The 22,092-nt window shown below is 37.8% G+C and overlaps 1 protein-coding gene across 1 annotated transcript in view; it reads right to left on the minus strand.

Annotated features, from left to right (window-relative positions):
* nrg3b (neuregulin 3b) overlaps positions 1 to 22,092 on the minus strand; it is a 407,490-nt gene that overhangs the window by 11,631 nt on the left and 373,767 nt on the right. Inside the window, exons 7-8 of the mRNA XM_055150551.1 lie at positions 16,117 to 16,140; positions 7,238 to 7,332 (exon numbers count right to left, since the gene is read on the minus strand). Of these exons, the coding sequence (XP_055006526.1) occupies positions 7,238 to 7,332; positions 16,117 to 16,140 (119 nt within the window). The remainder of the gene's footprint in view (positions 1 to 7,237; positions 7,333 to 16,116; positions 16,141 to 22,092) is intronic.

The raw sequence follows: 22,092 nt of genomic DNA on the forward strand, positions 1-22,092 counted from the left end.
CCTTGTGAAAATAAGCATTTTATGGACGCCCCGCTGCCGTTAATGATCAGACGCCTGCCTCCTGCCACCGCACACTGTTTTAAAATTGCTCTGTGGACAGTAGGTGTCTGCTTCAAAGCACAGCCCTGCATGAACACTACCAATAAAGCCAGCTCTTCAAACGCAGATCAGGTACGCTGCAACTAATGTGTCACAAAAGTACCTCAAAGCACATTTAGGAGAGGTAAAAGCGGTTTTTATCTGGTATTTGGGTGTCATGGGTTTCAGTAATTAGCACTTTCTCTAGTATATGGGAGCAATAGGTCACCTGATTGGATGTTGAATAGTGAATACTAAAAAACGCTCTACAATACATCTTCACTGTGTTATTAGCCATAGGTGAAAATTAAGCAAATGGATGTGCAAGCTTTTGTGCTTTGTCGCTTAATTGTTGTATTCAGTCAGACAGCTAAATTAGATAAAGAGTGGTCTATGGGAATGCGTTTTAAGAGTGTGTATATTTTTACACTTAATACTACCCAGGTCACCGCAGGTACCACCGCGCAAAGAGCTCAGACAATTCATTTTAAGATCAATAACAACAAGTTCAATTCAATTTTACAGTACATTACCCAACTATAACAAAACTGAGGAAATTGCTATTAAAAGTGGTTGTTAAGCATGCAAGTTGACAGTAATGAGAAATTTCAAGCCAAATTTAGCTTTAAACCTTGAGCTGCTCTGTTGGTACTCATGAAAAAGTGTGGACCACAAACTGTATATATAAATGGACATAGGTAACGTGCTAGCCGCCATGTTCCAAATAGGAAGTGAGCATGGTTGCGTTTCCGGCTCCATCGACTCCAACTGACTTAGGTTTTGGCATTATAAGTACTTCTTACTTCAGCCTAAACCCTTTTGGTCATGATCCATGGGGTTGTAGTCTATGTTTTGTGATTGAATAAACTATTACTACTACTACTAAACTGAAAAATGGTCATCCCTCTCACTGTAACTGCTGCAGTGATCCTCGTCATTTTGGTATTACAATGCTCATTTGAACCCGTGCTACATGATCCTGGTGTTTTTTATTTTGCTACTTTGTCCGTAAATAAATTCTTATTCCTAGTATGGAACTCTGCTCCAAATTTACTCCTATGCTAACTGCTCAATGAGCTTCATTTGACTAGAGCCGAACGCTATGGGTGACATCACACTCCTTTGGTCTACTTTTTTAGACAGTCTATGGTGTAGACACCATAGACACCATAGACTGATTCATCAACTGGTTTCACTTTTTGGAAACTGTCTGACCTCGCAGCATTAGGATTTCTTTGCTCAACAGTAGGCGGGTACTTTAAAAAAAAAACAATTACCAATTGCTGCTGTTTGGTCAATGTGTATGTAATGAGCCAGAATGCTCAGTGGTGTCCAAGTAAGTGTGGGTTTCACAGCTCTTCACTGATTGTCCAGTGCATGGTCTACAATTTCCGGGGTTCTTGCAAAACATCAGGTACATTCCGATTCCTGACCTTGTTGCTGGAGAGAAATGAAATTGAGCGGAGGTCCCAGTCTGGCTAGTAGACATACCCCTGTACTACATAAATATAACATAATAGTTTCATCAACTCTAATCCATTCCTGCTTTTTCAAAGGTCAAAGTATGTTATGTTTACCATAGAAAAGCAAGACCATGCCATATCTGTTGTGGAAAAGGCACATGCTATTCTCAAAATAGTTTTGAAAGCTTTATTATTTCCGAGTCAATGCCTAATATGAAAACATGACATCAATTAAACACATTTTAATGCAGTTAGCAGACAGAAGAGACATTTTGCAGTGAACTAATGTGTGTGGCAGTTGAACAATAAGCATGGCTAATGTGGACTGTACCGTTTGGCAGTGTTAGCTTGTGCAACGTCTGATGTGAATTTAAATACAGCAGAAGTGTGCACTGTTAGCTGCTCCTGGAGCTGGAAACAAATTAAACGGTTTCACATATTTTGGAAAAGGTAGTAAATAGCAGCAGGTTAGGCTAGAGGTGCTATTGATTTTTGCCAACTTCACATTGTGTAGTCAGTGCACATATCTGGACATTGGGGCATTCAGCACCATAATAGATTTATTAAACAGCTTTCCATGGCTCTTTTTCAAAGACTTGTAACAGGCAAAGATGATTATTAACCTAAGAAATGAAAGCGCCAAATCACCTTCAAAAAGAGTGACTTTGTTTACATAACTCGATCCAATATGGCGGCAGATCATGTAAAAAAAAAAAATAAATAAATATATATATATATATATATATATATATATATATATATATATATATATATATATATATATATATATGTGTATATAAAAAATACATATTGGTATTCAGTGTTATCTCAGTCCATCAGGAATGTGCTAAAGCTTGCATATAGCCGAAAAGTCTTGGTTGGGTATCACACACAAAGTGAATGGACTGTAAAACTGAGCACAGAAGGGCAGAAAATATTACTTTACATTTATTTAAAAGATTACACTGCAAGTTTGTTATTTACATTTTTAATCAGCTGTTTTTGCAGCCTTTTATTGCAGAGGACAGACTTTATATTCAAATTTTGTAGCCTTCTGCAAATCGAAACATTATCTCTCACTTTTAGGCTAGTCCAACGAGGTTCATTTGGTCTTCCGATCATTTATTTTGATAGATTCTTTTTTTGCCCAAACCTGTTTAAATCAGCTAAACAGACACATCACAGCAACAAACTAAACCTTTGTCTGAAAAAAATAATCTATTAAAATGTTTACATCTAGGCTAGACTGTTCATCATCCTCAAGTCTGGCCATAAAAGCTACAAATAAATGCCAATGATATGATATTTTTACATATACTTGGATCCTAAAAAGAAGAGTTAAAATAAGTAAAAAAAAAAGTCAAGGCTCTATTCACGCTTACATCACAAAACCGGAAGACGTTTGAAAACATGCGAATCACTTGGACTCTTGACGATGGGGCGGGTGGTTTTCTTCATCTAGATGTCATTGTGTTCTTTCTTTTTCCCTTTTATAAATTGCCTATTCATTTATGTATTGTAATTTGTCAAAAAGATGTCATAGCATTTCGTTATGTTCGGCTGATCATAAGTGACATCGAAGGTGCGATTAGAGTCACATCCTCTTTTGACAGGTTGAAGACGCTGCTGCTGAATCCATTTTTTTTTTTTTTCGCATACCCAGTGTCGGTAACTGCACTGGAAGTCATCATCTAAATGTTTCCAAACGTCTTCTTGTAAGTGTGAATAGAGCCTACTGAACATAAATAGCCTAAGTGAATTCAGTGCTTGATCTTATTGCTTCAAACCCACTTCCTATTACCTATTACCACGATGATTTTCTCTAGAGAATAGCGTATGTAACCTGTGTCATCATGTGTCATCCTTTTACTATCTAAACACATTAAAAGGCCATCTTTCCTTGTAAAATGCCATGCTAGTCAGTGTTAGCATATTGATTTGCCCTCACAACACCAATTTCCTCATAATTCAGTCACGGCGAGATTGATCTGACTACACAACGCACACGCAAATGAAAACAATGATTGACTATGGGTTTTCAGATCATTGCGCACTATATGAACGCAGCCTATTCATTCAAAATCAACATCACAGGCCACACTAGCATGCTAATGATGAAATGATAAATTGCCGAACAAGCAGGCGATCATACCTAGCTAACCTTCGGAGGTAATATTGACAGATGGTATTGACATGGGTTTTACTGGACAGTTCGCAGCTCGGAGAATTGTGGTTTTGCAGGGTCAATGGTTAGAGCTTGTCATCCATCATAATCTGGTCGCCCACTTCCTGCTAACCGACTCCCGCCCGAGCGAGACGTTTGATTGACAGCGGGTGACACTGACCAGGGGGAAATGCCAGGTCTAGTTGACGTGAGGAAAGTAGGTGGTATCACTGGAGTGTATAAGATTGAGGAAATAGGCTCTCAGATGGCGGATAAGGACTGATACCAAAATAGAAATAGGTTGGGGTCACATGACATCATTCGAAACTGTTCATAGTTTTGAATTGAGGTGGAAGGTCGTGTTAATATTACTGGACCTATTCAGATGAACTAAAAACTGTCAGAAAGTTTAAAGGGCCCAGGCTGTGCTATTTTATGGTCTGTTATAATGTTGTTTCCTCATCCAAAGTATATCCGGAGTTGTGTTTTGTTTCATTCACACATGTTTAACACAAAAATCCTTCATATTTAGGCTGAGTTCTTTTCCATCTTTTGATGTCATGTTGTAATACAAGAAGAGCTCCGTACACCTTCACTAGAATCATTTGGATGAGTTCAGCCCTGGAATTGCAAATAAACTAAAGGTAAAAGGTAGCTGTCAACTTGAAAACTACAGCTTCATGACATCAGAAAGTGGAACAAAGCATTTTGAGGTTGGAGATGTACAGACTAATAATAAAGGGTTACTCAGACATGTGTGAATGAAACAATTGTACTATGTCTGACCCATGGATCTATTAAAATAACTGGATAGGGTATTGCTGCTTGTAGCTTCCTCCAGTTGACACAGTGGTCACTCACTGGAACTTCAGCGGAAAAAATCCCATGGGCTAAGAGAGGATTTTTCTCATAGAGCGCAATGTAATCACAAACTGCTCGTGTCCGGCTGACTGGGCACCTACAACTTTCAAAAATGTTGGATTTTGTGGCAATTTTGACCTTTTTCACAGCTCAAAATCTTTCAGTTGTCTTGAAAAAACACTTTAAAATTGTTAGCTCCGGCTCCGCTCTAACTCCTCTCACTCTGATTGGTCAAAGCAATCATGTGCTCCGTGCGTTTGGTCACGTGCATTCACGTGTGCACGCGGGCGAAAAGAGCACTACTGCGCATGCTCGATCTGCCCACAGCCACTGGAAGTACCTTGCCAGGCTAAAGGCTCATCTGGAGTCAGGCACCATTGGGCTCGGCCCATTGACTTGGTCTGGATCTAAACCTTAACTAAATTATAAGGTTCAACATTTTCTTGATTATTATTATTACTATTATTTTCAAAATATACAAAACACTCTATGAGGGCCCTTCCCACAGAGACAATGACATCTTATTTCAATTCAAAGGGTAGTCTGGGGTTTTGCACAGAGGTTCATGACATTTATCGTCACAATGGAACTTTTTACCTCCGATCCATAGTCTGTACACTAAATGGACATGGCTAACCTGTTATCTGTTACGTTCCAAATAGGAAGTGTTTATGAGGGCGTTTCCAGCTCTATTGACTGTGGCTCCTTGTAACTGCTGCAGAGAGCCACGTCATTTTGATCTGCATTAACCCGCTCTACATGATCCAGGTGCTTTTATTTAACATAAATAAAATCCTATTCATAATATGGAAGTTTGCTCCAAGTGAACATTATGTTACTTCTTTATACAGTGTCTGTACCGACCATACTTTTTGATTGATGAGCTGCTAGTTAAAAATACAGGTTGTCTTTTTACCATGAATGCAGTGTGCTTTTATGAGTTGAGTGAAGCGCGCTCTCTGTTTTGATCCCACACCTGATTCTGAATTGTGCAGGTGGCTCAGACGCACTCAGACTCAATGCAAAGTAAAATGTCTTTTCATCTGTAGATTACATTACACAGAGCAGCCAAAGCACGCCACAGCAAATAGATTGAATTAAGGCAGAGAGAAGCCAGCACTCACAGCAAATCAAGCTCTTCTGTAAACAGGAGATATTATAGACGGCCAGTCAGAGCTATTTGTTTTCTGTTTTGGAGCCAATAGTTGGTCAAATCAAACAGTTAAATTTGTCACAATACGTGTTTGAGCAAGCGTGAGAGTTTACACAAGCCAGACTATTACTCAAAACCAGACATTGTGATATACTTTTGTATTTGGCAAGCAACTCTGCAGGGGTGTGGTGCACTCAGGTAATGAAATTGTGTCTGAAGCCAAAACTGTAATTTTAATCAAATGACTTTTTCTGAACAATTTTCTCGCTTCACAAGTGTCAAATAGAGTTTATATGCGCAGGAATGAACTCAGTTAAACCTGTATTTCTGGGAAGACAAGATGAGACATAACAGAGGAATCAGCAGCTCAGATACATGGACACAGCTCACAGATAAGACATGGGCATGGTCACTGTAGTGGTCAGGAGATTCATGGGTAAAGATGAGAGCTGTACATATTTCTTTCATCCTGAGGGAAAAGTAATTATGAGGAATTTTGCACTACTAACTTACATTTGAAAAGAAACCAGACATATATTTTTTCTGAGGTGGATCAAAACATTCTGCAGACTCAAGATTTTGCTTATACTGTATGACTGTGAGAAAATGCCACGGATGCTAACAAAGTGTATTGATTTTGTGGACTAGTCGGGCTCCTGTAGAATATAGATTGGATTTCTACACAGTTGGGTGTATATACATAACACTTTACTTTTCTATACTACATTATTAAATGTCAGAAATCCCTGCATCTTGCCATAGAAACCTCACTAGATCATGTTTTCAGTGTTTTAAATCTATGTATCACAAACCAACACAATATTAAGAAAAGCTAAGGTAACATTAACTAATAACTACACTCTTAATAGCCTTAAGAAAGCTTGAACAAAGACTCATAATGAGCAAATAGTTCATTAAGAACTATTCAGGCCCCTAACTCTTACTAGTTACTCAAAATGAATCATTTTAATGAACTTGTGTTCATTATAAAACAGTAATTATGACTTTAATTTCAAATTTAACATTGGTAATTGGTAATAACTTTAGTCCTATTGATGATCCATTGATTTGATTTGATGAGTTTTTGTGACAATTATCCAATCAGAAAGCAGAATGAGCCTCACATGAGTGTCTCATTTCATTCAGTGATGAAATCCACTTGGTTAAAACCTGAAATGACTCTCTTGGATCTGAATCATCACTATTTAAACCTGCAGCCAATCAATGATCAGTCTCTGTGTGAATTCTCAAGGTTCTGAGCTTTCACATGAACCGGCCTACTGAGAAAAACCTCTATGTGTCTTTTATATGTAGGTTTAAGCACTGGCAGCTGAGGTTGAGGAGTGATGGTAATACCCATTTTAAAACAGCAAGAGTGCAGGCTACATGCAGTTCCTTTAAGGCTAATTAAGATGTAATACTTATAAAGTCTTACCTAAAACCTTATGCCACATTAATAACCTATACGTTCTTTCCTTTCCATACCATTACACTGCTATATTAATGTTCCAGTCTTACCTGAAGTGTTTGCCTTTGGACAGGGCTCTGCTGAGGAGAGCTGGAGGAGATGCCCCTGTGTCCCCGGCCTTCACGCTGGCTCCATGCACACTGGGCTGAAACACAGATGTAATGGGATATTAGAGCACTCTATAGGGGACCTGTTTCTGGGCTAAGTCAATTCAGTCCCTTCAGTACAGCTTCAATTCACAGTCACAGCAAAAGAAGAAGAAGAGGAAGAAGTGAGCAGTTATGTAATGTGATAGGACAGGGCAGAGCAGCAGGGGTCTACACATGCACAGGTACTCTTCTGAATGGGCCTTAACTTATAATTAACATTTAAACTACCTCTACTGAACTGACTAGATTCTGTTGAGATGTCACTGCTGATTTATGAAGAAGTGAGTGAGGTAAGCTTCTTGAAGGTGCACTGTCTAACTTTTCTCCATGGAAATGTTCTTACTTTTTATGCAGTTCTCCACAGTATAGCATTAAATCTATCTCCATGGAGACAAGCGGTTGATGCCACCAGTTCAAGTTATAGTTTGGATGTTTGGAACGGTGACCCTACTCACAGTAAGAATACATGTTTTTCAAGATATTTGTACCACTCAAGCTGAAAATGTAATTAATGATAAGACAGTAGCTCAGTTGACAGTGTTTATCCGCTGATCTGAAGGTTGGCAGTTTGATTCCCGCTCAAAATTGCCATAAAACATCAGATCCATTCACCCACAGGTTGCTGGTGCGCTTACACCAGTGTCCGCAAGCACTAGTGTATGAATGTGTGTGTACGTGGGTGGTTCCTTGATGTAAAGCGCTTCGAGTGCCTTGAAAGTAGAAAAACGCTATATAACTGTGACCATTTACCATTTAGATAGAGAGGTGAGAGCTATAATATGGATGTATTTCAAGTGATTCATTTTCAAACCAGGCTATACATACTCAATGTCAGAAAAGTGAACGCAGTCTAATAAAAATAGAAAAAAACATTTTGGTCAAGTTTGACTGAAACTCAAAAGCACTATCTGATAAAACTTATAAAAAACTAAAAATAACAAGAATGAGTCTAAATTTAAAACGCTAACTAACGCTGTACTGGTTAAATAAGGCTATCAGAATGAATAAATAATAACTACAAGCAGGGTCCAGTGTGTAGTTAATGTAGTAAGAGTATACAGCAGATATCTAAAGAACCACAGGGGCCCTCTCTCAGGTCTCTTCTCATTGCTAGTGCCTTAATTACACTTTACATTTTAAACTGCAGATTAGGAGGAGGCGCTTTGGCCCTCGCCGCTCTCCTGCTGCGCTCACAGAATTAATCCCACATGAGATTACATTAAGCAGCCCCCCACCCCTTTCATTTCTCCCCTTTTGTTCTTATCGGAATCACCAGCATTATCTTTGAGAGGTTTGACTACAGTGGACCCCCGAGTCATGCCATTATTCTGTTTCATTTTCAATCTCGTTTTCTTAAATTTCACACAAAACCCCCACTTTACATTACCCCTGAATTATACAGGCTAGTCCAGTAGAAGTAGTAGTGTAGTAAGGTATAATCAGCTGCCAGTATATCCCATGTATCTACCGGAAGTTACTTATTTCTTTTGATTTCTGTCAGCGCATTTCAGTTGTCATTTGAGGTTGATCTTACGACACAGCAGTAGTAGCGATGGTTCAGCAGCATTCATTCACAAACCAAAAGCGCAGTAGCTCAATACTCAGTGCAGTCTGATGTTGTGTCCTTAGGCAAGATACTTCACCCAACTTGTCTTATTATGCAGCCTACTTCTGTTAACACTTTGCCTAAAATATTCCACAATATGGCATTAAACTTAGATAACCCCAAGAGGTCAATTTACTAGGGATGTAACAATAACTGAAATATTGTAATATCGTCAGAGTTCTCACAATAATATCGTGGACCATCACAATATATCGAATTACAAGTTACTTTGCTTAAATTAAGAGTTTTGGTGCAGCAATAGCTAAAAAAAGTCAGAGAGAACTACATAGACCATGATCCTTTGCTCCATTGCGGTGTAGACTATGACGAAATAACAGGTCTAAACACTTTTAAATTTTAGTTCTTTGGATTAAGTCTTGTCAAGGCATTTTAAGAGGAAAAAGTAGCATTTTCACAGTTTTGTTAGACTCCACAAAATATCGCAGTAAATATAATACCGTGAGATGTATATAGTGAAAATATTGTACGGAGAGATTTGGATATTGTTACATCCCTACAAGTTACTGTTCAAGGCTCAGCACTTTTGTCCTTACAGTACAGTAAACATTTCTCTCTCCATGGAAACAACCACGTAACACCAACAAGCCAAAGTAAAGATCAGATCTGTGGAGAGGCTATCCAGCTCACAGTAAGAATGCTTGTTTTTCAGGGTTTTATTTTAATAGCAATAACATTTATTTGTAATTTAAAGGTCCTTGACTTTTGAGAGCTTTAAGCCATGCAAGAATGCTGTTGTTACCTCCTCAAAAACATTCCTGGAGTTGTGTTTTGTTTCAATCACACATGTCTGAGTAACCCTGGATTATTAGTCTGTCTACTTCTCCAAATATCAAAATGCTCTGTTGCACCTTCTGATGTCATAAAGTGTCAGTTTTCAATTCAACAGCTAACTTTTACCTTTTGTGTGAATGAAACGAAACACAACTCCAGGTTGTTTGTGATGAGGAAACAACATTATAACATAGATCAGAAAACAGCATAATATGGATACTTTAATAAATAAAGATAGATAGATTTAATGCCGTAATGTGGAGTATTCCAGGCAATGTAATCAGGTCTCAGGAGACAAACCCCTCACCAGAGCAGTTACATAATAATACCATTTTAACTACACATTTAAAGTACTTCTTCCACCTCTCTCCTTTATGCAAATAAGTCACACGTTTATTGAATTTATTATCCGAACAGCTGTAGGAACTAATTATCTTTGACGATTTTCCCCGGCCCTGTAGTTACGCCATTATCCACCCTTTTCCCTGTACTGGCTTCCTTAAACTTCACACAGTTCCACGTGACTGTACATTGGGGTTTTCTGTGACGATAAGCCTGTTTTTCCTGGTTCCCTCTCCTCTCCTCCTCTCCTTCTCTCCTTCTCTTCTTCCTCTTCTCTCCCAGAGGGCCCTGTTACCGCTCTTCACTAGTCGTGCAAGAAAAAGCTACAGCGTTTTGGCCACCCGCTCCCATACCCCACGGTGCACCATTCCTCACTCTCTGGAACAGTGGCTACAGCAAACTTTCCCCACACGATCATAGCGGTGTCAGAATAAATAATAAATACACTCAAACAGACAATAGCAAGATGCAGTTTACGAGTGGTCCACAACTGTCACACTGTACGTGGTCTACTGTTTACTGTCTACTGTCCTGGTGTTGTCCTGGTTTAATCTGTAGTTCCTGTATATACCAGCAGTTAAAGGGCCCATTTTGTAATGCTGTTTTTCATTCAAAACAAACCTGGAGTTGTGTTTCGTTTCATTCACACGTTTAATACGTAAACTCTGCATATTTAAGGCAATTTATTCTCTCAAACATAAAATACTCTGTTATAACTTGTGATGTCATTCATGCAGTAATACAGGAAGTGCAGCCCTGGAATCTTTACTGAACTAAATGTTAAAGGAGCTGTTAACATGAAAAATATCACTACATGACATCACAAGGTGGAACAGAGCATTTTGAGCTTTGGAGATGTGGATTATTAGCCAGACTGGTGACATCTTGTGCCTACGCTCAATTTAATTTATCACCAGCGATTAGGTCAGGAATCGGAATACACTAGATGGCTTGCAAGAACCCCGGAATTTGTAGACTGCCCACCGGCCAATCAGTGAAGATCTGTGAAGCCATAACGTCAAATCAAGCTCCTGTCTGGATCCCTTTTTTGGTCCAGCACAATAGTAAACAAAGCGGTCAAGATAGATGTAGACAAAGCCATACATTCTGTGTTGGCAACGATTCCCGAGATCGAGGATTTAAAGCCAGAATAAAGAGAATCTTTGGTGAATTTTATCAAGGGGAAATACGTTATTGTCCTTCTTCCTACAGGATTTGGGAAAAGCTAATATAATATACCAGGTATTCCCGTAAGCGGTGCATTACATACGTCACAACCAAATAACAGCGATTGGTTAAATAAAAAAAGTACCTGAATACCGTTGAGCGAATAAATCCGTTAAAGCTGCGAGGTCAGACGGGTTCTACGAAGTGAAACCGGCTGATGAATCAGACTAGTGGATTAGAGGTTTACTCAGACATGTGTGAATGAAACAAAACACAACTATAGGTATGTTTTTGAGGAGGTAATGACATTCTAACATGGCTGAAAGCTCACAAGAGTCAATTTAGCACAAAATAGGAGCTTTAAAATGCTACACATGTTGTTAAAACACACAAGATTTTTGTTCCACGTTTAGTTTATAATTTGAGTTCCTAGTTGGACATGATCAGCAGATATGCCATATTAGAGGTAATTCCATAACTGTTACCAACCAATGTTAAGAAGGGCCAAAAAGTGTCTAAATTACACAGTAGTTATGATTACACTAATAAAAATATAAGTTACAACACATTTTGATAAATGGATGTTTAAACAGCTTGTAGTATTCCATTTTAGTAGTCAGCTCTACTTCCTGGATTTTATACTTTTCTTCTCAACTTTTTTTCCCATATATTACCACAAACTTAACCAACATAACTATAATAAATATTCAGATACTATCCCACCAAAAGTAATAATTAGAAAAACATAAAAACCTGTCACATGCACTTTAAACACTGCTATCTTATTCAGCACATTCATGGTTTAGTTGTTTTAGCTTTTGAATCCCTCTTTAGTTTTGCTACATTAGTCCAGGATTAGACCAAGTTTAGTTCTGGTTTAGTCCCATGCAGTTAGTTCTAGTGATTGCTTAATCCTACTTTATCCCTATAATTCTTGCATAGTGCTGGTTCACTGTTTTCGGAAACTATTAATCCTGGTTTGGTTGAAGCTCAGTGGTTTGATCCCACCAGTGCAAGTTGTTCTGTCCTTGGGCAAAACACTAAGGAATGTGGGTGTGGGAATGAGTGAACTGTAGCAGCTGGAGAGGGCAGGAGGGAGCACTACCTGCATTTTTACTCTTAAAAAGTGAAAAACAGAACTTTCCACTTAGCATTCTAATTATTCATTGTGATGAGTGTATTTATTTAGTAAAGGACATTTCACAACTTTCAGAGGTCAGAGTGGAGTTTTACCACCAAGCTACTTTGTAACTTTCTGATTCATAGCCAAAAAAATGAAAATACTTCATTCTAAATGCTTTTATAGTAAATCTATATTTAGCCAAAACACATTTAACTTTAATTACATTTAATACATTTGGGTAACGTCCCTCTACTCTATTTCAAGTCATTTTATACGGTACATGTTTAGTCCTGGGTTAATGGTGATTTAATCAGTGATCAAACGTAACAAAGTAAAGTAGTAAAGTACATTTTTTTTTCGTATCTGTACTTTCCGTAAGTAGATTTGAATGTGCATACTTTTTACTTTTACTCCACTACATCTGAGAGCAGATATATGTACTTTCTACTCCACTACATTTCTGAACAGGACTGAAATTTAATAGTATAAGTATTTTTTTTTATTATTCTAAGACCCGATGAAATGGCTAGAGTTTTATTTTTACCACTTTCATAATTTGAGCAGCTAGAATAAAAAGATCGATTCAGTTGTTTCTGTTGAACAAAATCGTTCTACTACATTTGAAGCTTTATTAGATCTCATAATCTGTGCAAAATATTTTTACGCTTTACTCTTTAAGTACATTTTTAAACATATACTTTAATACTTTGTAGATTTTTTCATGTGATACTTCCTCCAGTATCTGTAACAAAACTGAGTACCTCATCCACCACTGGATTTAGTTCACAGTTTAGTAACATTTGAGACATGTTTAGTCTTGGTTTAGTCCTGCTACTGAGAATGTCTTCCCTTTATCCCGCACTCCCTTTTCCCTTATAGGCTCGCTTCTTTAAAATAAAATCCAAATATTTTCTGCGGTGAAAAGTTTAAGAACCACAGTTATTGACTATATTATTTATTCATGCCTTATGTCGGTGCCGAATGTAAAAAACACGGACGAATACAACAAGCTGTGCATTCATTTCAAGGGGAAAGTGCAATAAAAACACCAGGGAAATATAGATATAAGAATAGAAGGTATACATAACAAATAGACCTGAAGGTGACGTTAATCCTGCCTCGGATTACTGTCAAAATTGCGGGTCCTGAACTGGAGGTGATGGGATATTTGACCATTCAAGGACAAATACAACAAAGCGCACACACAATGGCTTTACCGTAGAGTGGAGAAGGCATTAGAGAGGCAGTCATGCAGTACAGGTGAGAGGAGAAATCTGTTCTCAGGACGAATAAAGCTGCTTTGACTCAAAATTGAAACCCGTGTTTTGGCAAAGTAAGAAAAATGTATTATGTATATAGATGACAATGATGGGCATTTTATAAAGCAGTTTTATAGAAGTGCAAAGAAGACGTTATGGTTTTGTCTGGTGTATAGTTATAATCTATTCTATGGCACCTGTGGGTCATCATTTCAGATTTTGGGTGTTTTAAATCTAAAGCAGGAATTTTGGTAGTGATGTTTTCTTTCTTGATTGCATGAGAATTTTGAGGTCAAATTTGCATGAACTTCAAATCAATTGTACAATTCTAACAAGACAGTTTTGCATCTCATTTTAAAGGGCCCATGTTACACTATTTTCTGATCTATGTTATATAGTAACAAAGTAAAAGTAGTAAAGTACAATTCTTAAGTAGATTTTAATGTGGATACTTTTTACTTTTGAGAGCAAGTATCTGTACTTTCTGCACCACTACAATCCCGAACAGGATTGAAAAGTAAAAGTATTTTTATTATTGTTTAAGATCTGATGAAATGACTGAGGGTTTATTTTTACCACATTCATAATTTGAGCAAACAAAAACATTACAAAAACATAATAAACAAACAAAAATCGTCAGATAAAGAAAAAGAGGTACAGCGCTTCACTGGCTCCATGAGGGTTAAACAGTAGCCTTTAAACAGAAAGTTACTCTTACTGGAAAATGTAAAAGTGAGCAAGGTACAAACCCGAGGCACTCTGACTACATATACTAGCAAGATGGTCTTTGTCAGGGCAAAGTCACTTTTTAAACAGATACTTTAATACTTTGTAGATTGTTTTCATGTGATACTTTCTCTGATTTCTGGTAATCTGGTAATGTCATTTCCTCATCAGAAACATATTCAGAATTGAGTTTTGTTTCATTCACACAGGCTGAGTTCTTCTCTCAAACTGAAAACACCTTGTTCCACTTTGTGATGTCATGTGGTAGTGCAGGAAGGGCTCCACACACCTTCACTTAAGTCATTTGGATCATTTCAGCCCTGGAATGGCCAATCTCTTGAAAACTACCACTTCATCGCATCACAAGGTGGAACAGAGTGTTTTGAGCTTTGTAGTTGTAAACTGAACAGTAATAAATGATTACTCAAACATCTGTGAATGAAACAAACCTCAACACTGAGTATGTTTCTGAAAAGGTACCAACATTATAACATGGGTACACACTGCTTAATATAGAACCTTTAAGCTTTACATTATATTAGCTATTAACCACACACAACGTAAACTACCGCTCCAGCCACGCTTACAACACAAGTACCTAGATGAATAATGGCCCTTGTTGGCAGAGTGGTTAACACTACTACAGTGCTATAGAATTCTTGTCACTTGCCTTTTTAAAGCCATAGACCATTATGCATAACTCTGCAGGGGGCACTGCTTTGAAAAGTAAGTATAGATTCGACTTAACTTAAGTCTATTTACAGCAAAAGCAGAAAAACAATACGTGTGAAGTTATGTAATGTGACAGACTACATAAACATAATGCAGAAGTATAGATGGGAAAATATAGCCTGCACTGTAGAACTCATATACTAGAATAGTATAAGAGCCAATTATCTGCATTAACTGAGGCAGACCAGATTCTCAAACCATTTAAATATGAAGTTGATCCTTGATAGAAAGTTCTAGTGGTTCTAGTGTATAGGGTTGTTGTGTCATTGGGCAAGATACTTCACCCACCCATTTATATAAGAGATGGTGTGACAATAACTGTGTTTTAAACTCCATACAACTTCACTTGAATCTTTTGGATGATTTCAGCCCTGGAATTGCCAATCTCTACTGAACTCAAGGTAAAAGGAGCTGTTAACTTGAAAACTACCTCTTCATCACAGTGTGGAACAGATAATTTTGAGCTTTAGAGATGCAGACCGACTATAAGGCCCCATTCACACTAGTACATATTTGAGGAATTTTCATTGTGGATGCAATGTTCGTTCACACTAATCCGATGGAAAATGGCTCCAGAGATGGAACGATCTGGTGTAGCCAGCTCCCAAAAATCCATAAAAGTACGGATCTGATCCGGCACTGTGTAGATGCCTGAAAACGTTGATAGGCTGACGTAGGAGCTCTAGTTGCATCCTTATTGAACCACGTCACTGTGACTTGCACCTTCCCGATTCACTGGGTTCATGACATCGGGCATGTGACGCTATTGCAGAAAACAGTTTAAATAAACCATAGACAAATGGCAAACAGCGTAGCTAGAACTACTTGCTAGTACATGGTTCACGTACAGACTGTTTTCATGCTTGCCATCTTCCTCGGCTCGAAATCGGCTGCGGCAATTTACTAGCGGTTCAGGCAGAATAAAGCGTGAAGTGTAGTTCTATAGGGCTATGTGTATGACCTGCAGATGTATAATCTCTGAAAAGTTTAACATGAACCATCTCCAAGAAGCCCACTTATATAAGCACAGAACAAACTCACCATCAGCAGAACACCCCTCTGTCACAGAAAAAACACATATAATCCACTGAGTTGTGTCCTTTATTCCCACAGAAGCTGAACCACATCAGCTCACAAGGAGCAAGCTGTTTTTATGAGTGCTTATTTTATGCAAATGATCCATGTGGTTTTAAATTTCCTTTCTGAAAAACATAAACAAATATGCTCAAAACTGTGTGGATAGGGAAGGCTTGCAGACACAGAAAACGACATGTCTGGTCCCAAATCATTTCCGATACGGTGATACAGTGATTTGTTTCAGTGTAAACAGTGTAACATGCGTGAATGAAACAAAACACAACTCCAGGTATGTTTCTGAGGAGGCAACAGCAACATAACCTGGCTTAAAGCTATGAATCAATTTTGACCTGTAATTGTAAAAAAATGACATCATCTTTGTACCTTTATGCCTTCCAGACAATGTTCTGTCCGTGTTCCTTTGCACTGTCCAGCCAGCAGCTAATCTCACCAACGTTAAAGGGTAAGTCTATTGTCACTGACGCAGTGTGTACATTAGCATTCTGCATTTAACTCACAGTGCCATCTTTAATTTCAAACTCCCTTCGACTTCTAATTAATCAGTGCGATATGTACAGACTATCTGCCACTGTGCTGTCAAAACATTCCCCAAACAAGGGCCTCATACACATTTCCGGGTCTTTCTTTTCTCGTTCCACAGTGTATTATTTAAAATACACACTTAAATCATAACTACACAGAGACGCTAGAACACAAAGCAGATTTATTCACAATGAAAGAAAAGTTTGAACATTGGCAACCGTTAATGGCTGTGGACTCTTTTGTAATTCTGACATCAAGCAATACTAAGCTACAGTTTTATTTTTTGAACATAGTGTCAGAGCTTTTGAAAAACAACTTCTCACCAAATGGCTTCAGGGTAGTTTTGTTGCATTCTATTGATTAAAATCTGTCTGAGGAATTGATCTATTTTTAATTACAAAATTGGAAAGAAGGGCTGTTTTGTATTGGCCAATTTGTTTTACACTCCGTTTTCAACTCCTGTAATTGATTTCACTGGCACTTTGTTACTTTACCCTTAAAACAATGAATCTACCTCATTAGGAAAAGTGGAACCGCCAAACTTTAACCCTTCCTATGCTGTAACAAAATATAGACTTCAATCTGTCCTTTTATTCCAAGGCCTCTAAGGACATTACTATTTGATTTTCAGCAAAATAGCAGTTTTACTATAATTTATTACAAATAGACAGTGTTGGGAATAACGGTGTTTAAGTATAATAGCGCTACTAACGATGCTACATTTTTGGTAACGGAGTAATCTAATTCATTACACTCCCCATCGTTACAACGCCATTATCGTTAACGGGAAAGCAAAGTGGCACGTTACAATTGGGTCGAATGAGTCGGCGTGGTGTCAGGCTTCATGCAGCGGACACACACATCATCAGCATGAGAGAGCAGGGCCAACATAACTGGCTAAGAAGTTGGCTGGGCGGAGTCTCTGCTCACGCTGCCTTGTTGTTTCTTTCCTACACATTTCAGGCTAAATTAGGTTAGGTTAGGTTGCTTTATTCGTACCCGTAGGTAAATTTGTTTTGCAGATTTGAAAAGCAGGTCCCACATTTCACATTTCATTCATCAACATTATGTACAATAAACACGTATAAAAACACAATTACAAAATAAAGTGTTACAGAGCTTCAGTGTAGAATAGTTTGTTCCATATACAATTACCATATTTTCCGCACTATTAGACGCGCTTAAGCCTCTAACCCCATCAAAAAGCCAGAGCGCCCCATACACGAATCCACTCGGGTGTCCCAGCACGACTTCAGTAAACTATAAAGCTGCACCACCGACAGCGCACACAAACACGCACGGAGCAGACAGCGACCGCGCAGCAAAACAGACCCGCAGCCACACCTCATCACTCCACACAGACGAGGAATGGAACGGAGGAACGAACCAAAAAAGTGAGTGCAATGTGCCTTTCTGAGCCACAACTGAACAAATGAGTCACTGTGAACACGCCAACAATCCAGCGGTCCCAGACAGCACCCTCCCTACACGCCACAACTGAAGAAAAGAGTCACTGTGAACGCGCCAAAGTCCGACTGACCCATCCAACTGTAGTGTTTCGTTTAAAGTCCGGTGTGGTTTATTTGTGAAAAAAGTTTGAAAATAGACCATTTAATGAGTGCATCTTATAATCCAGAGCACCTAATAGCCTGTAAAATACGGTAGTTAAATTCATCCATCACGCTTGGCTAAAATCACAATAAATATTAAATATATAAAAACACAAGATTTTTTTTGGACAATGTACTAAACTGTACAATGTACAACATACTAAAATGAGACAAACTCAACGAGAAAGCGACAATGACAATGACAAGCCAGGGATATTCAAAGGCAGCGTTTTCAAACTGGAAATCCTGACACTATTTCTCCCTCATTAAAATAAAGGACAAGAATGTGTATGTTAAATGTACACACTCTGCCCCAGGACAAAAATTCTGTCCGTGTCTGTTCAATTTGAATAAATATATGATGATATATACTGTTTTTAATCTTCATTCAGTTACTATAAACTTCTTTGATGCAATAGTATATAACAAGGAAATAACTGGATAATTACTTTGCTGAGTAATTAATTACTTTTATAGCATGGTACTTTATGGGGCAAGTAATTTGTAACCGTAACTAATTACTTTTTATATAGTAAAATGCCCAACACTGCAGACAGACACATTTGGGGATCGCATTCATAGAGCAAAAATCATTTTGAGGATGTAGAAATGAATCAAATTGATAAATGACAAATGTTCTATCTCAAAGCACTTTCTATCTGAAACACCAAGTAATTTAGTTTAAAGGTCCTATATTATGGAAAAAAGTTACTGTTTTGAGCTTTTAGCCATGTTATAATGCTGTTACCTCAAAAATGTTGTGTTTGTTAAATTTACACATGTTTGAGTAATCCTTTATTACATAAGAACTCCTAAACATGCAGGATATGTGTGTTAAACTTGTGTAAATGAAACAAAGCAAAACTCCAGGTCTATTTATGATGAGGAAACTACAACATAGATTGAAAAAATGGAATATGGGGCCTTTAAAGGTGCACTGTGTCACTGTTCTGGTGTCTGAGATTTGCCACTTGCTTGACTTCATGGAGATGTTTATGTTTTGCCTGTAACGTTCCTCAGTATGACATTAAACTTTCACCCTTACACCAAAAAAAAACAACCAAAAAAAACTTAAAAGCAACCACATTATTTTCCAGCTAATCTAAAGAGCCAGAATCTGACTTCTGTGGACTGAAGCACACTCACAGCTCTGCTATGTGTCCCTAACCACTATCTGTATAAAAAATGTATGCCATGTGATTGTGCCTGGCTTTTCATCATTCCTCTGGGCGAATCCTCGTCTTACACCAGTTAGCCACCTCCAGCCCTGCTCTCCACTAATGGGAATTGGGTTTCTTATCTCCTGTGTCCTGTGTACTTGTCCTTATTCTTTCAAGTCGGGGCATGTCTAGTGGAGTGGTGACAGTATAGAGCTCCTTTTGATTGCACATACAAAAAACAGCCAATTCAGACGGCCATATCTCCTTATTTACCCAGTACTTACCTTTATGTATAAGACATGAGCTTAGTCTGGCCAATGGCACGGTGTATTTTAGCCACATTTAAAAGGGTCCACCTCAAAATCAATACAAGTTTCAGGTGTACCCTATAATGAGAATAGTTAATGCTCTGCTTTGTGCACTGGGGAACCAAAGCCCTTAAGCTGTCTTCAAAGCCACCAGGACTCTATAAAGGAAAATGTCAATGCGAGCCAGAGGAATACAAGAATTGCGGGCTAACTGTTGCAGCTCAATTTTGATGGGTCAATAGTGATTTGAAATGCAAACTACGAAAACTCATGTAAAATAAGTTGAGATAACAGCTCTGGGGGTGGTTGGGTTGAGACGTAATTACCTTTTGAGGATAAATCATTAAATATAGTGATTATCGTCATGTCAAGGTAGTATTTGATTTTAATGTAACCAAGCAACAGTATTTTCAGATAGCAGTGCTTCAGTTGGATGAGAGTTATTTTTTGTGCATTCTTCATTAATTCCCTTTTAAACATGCTTTTGGTCACCTTGAAATGAACATTCTACATTTTTTGTTTGTTTTGGAAATACACAAAATTTAGTCTATAATTAAAACTAATGAAATATAAAAATAAATAGATACTCTAGTGTAATCTCAAAAATAAAGGTTATAGCGTGATATTTCTGCAATGTTATGTTTTTTTTTGTTTCCTTCTTTCATTTCATTTTTAATTTCTAACCTAAAATAGTGTGTACATTTGGAAAATAAACTTTGTAAACTATACCCCCATTTCTAATCAGGTTTTTAAGTACTCTCTACTGAGAGTGACCGGAATTAAAAATAAGAAACAAAGGCATGAAGCTCTGTTTGAAATATGATTGCTACATTAACAGAGCCATGTACACAATTTGATCGCAACATGTGTCCTCTGATGGCTTGTAGTCTTAAAAACTGCACAGGACAAGTCAGGATTTGTACCTGTGACGAAACAATCTGAGCACAATGCAAATAATGGATAATGTATTAATGAAGCAAGTGTGAATGAAGCAAAATACAGTCCAGATTTTTGTATTTTTTTATGAGGGGACAACATTATACCATGATCAACAGCTAAAAAAGTAAAATTTGCATTATATGTGTCCTTTAAAAGTTCTACTACCACAACTGCGACTAGGCTACCATTACCGACCACGTAAATAGTGAAGTCCAGTCTGGATGCTAACATAAAGCTACTATTTTTAGCGTCTGTTACTATGCATCTGTCTCCTCACGTCCCCTTTAACCAAGTCATTTCCTCCTAGATCTGCAAAACACATACTTTGTCTGAGTACCTCTCATAACCCCACTTCAGCTCGCTGGATGACTTTGAGTGTGTACACTGACTGTGGCATTTAAAAGAGAATTCCATCAGAGAACCACAGATGGCTCCAGCATATGCTGCACCAAAGCACCTCCAGATGTGCATTCAAAACATATACAAGTGTGTCACTGTGCAGGAGTCAAATACTATAAATACACGTCCATGATGATAGGCCAGGAACGCTCTGTGAAAAAAGGTGTTAGAGTTATTCTAAGTAATTATACTACGTGACAGAAATACACTGCATTCCAAATATTATTCACATTAAAATTCAGAAGTCAAGATCTTGATTAACTAGAAAATTGTAATCTTGATGTAAAAAAAAAAAAAAAACTTCTCACTTTAAGTTAAATAAATTTCCTGTTTCCTGCTTTTGATACTAGACATCACAATGGGGGTGTTTTACATGTATCTCTATTAGCAGAATGTTCAGGAGTTATCATGGTGATGCAGTGCACAAAAACACAGAAAAAAAGCTTCAAGATGATCTGAAACCTCAAGAAAAAATACAAAATGGATTTAAACAACACATTTTCAGAAGCCTGTGATCGATACGAGCATTCATGGTCTTGTTTAGCTGTTTCATTTTCAACAAGAGGGTGAGAGTGCCTAACTCAAAAACTGTTGACTAATGCTCACCAGCTTGAGTGTAATGTTATTTCAGAGAGACTTTTTTAAAAAGCACAAATCATCTCATCTGTTGAAGTTCCTACTAAATCAGTTCTTTTTGGCCCGACTGTGTTATAATAAAGCTCAGAAAGTCTAACTTGAGTAAAAGAGCTTGAGACAGAGCAGAGCCTTCAGTTAGCATCACATTCCCAGAGAGTGTTGTTGACATCCACCACAAAGTCTCAATACTATGTTTTAGCAGCACATCATGTCTAGTAACAAGTAGAGTTATTAATCATAAACTAGTCAAAAGTCCTTAAATAGACTCTCATTCTGAATTCAAGTCATTTTAACTGAAGTTGTATTGAGTTTTTGCTGTTTTGAACAAAGCTGTCAG

Source organism: Boleophthalmus pectinirostris, unplaced genomic scaffold (assembly GCF_026225935.1).
Source record: "Boleophthalmus pectinirostris isolate CB_2022bp ecotype Guang Dong unplaced genomic scaffold, ASM2622593v1 HiC_scaffold_14, whole genome shotgun sequence".
NCBI classification, from domain to species: domain Eukaryota; kingdom Metazoa; phylum Chordata; class Actinopteri; order Gobiiformes; family Gobiidae; genus Boleophthalmus; species Boleophthalmus pectinirostris.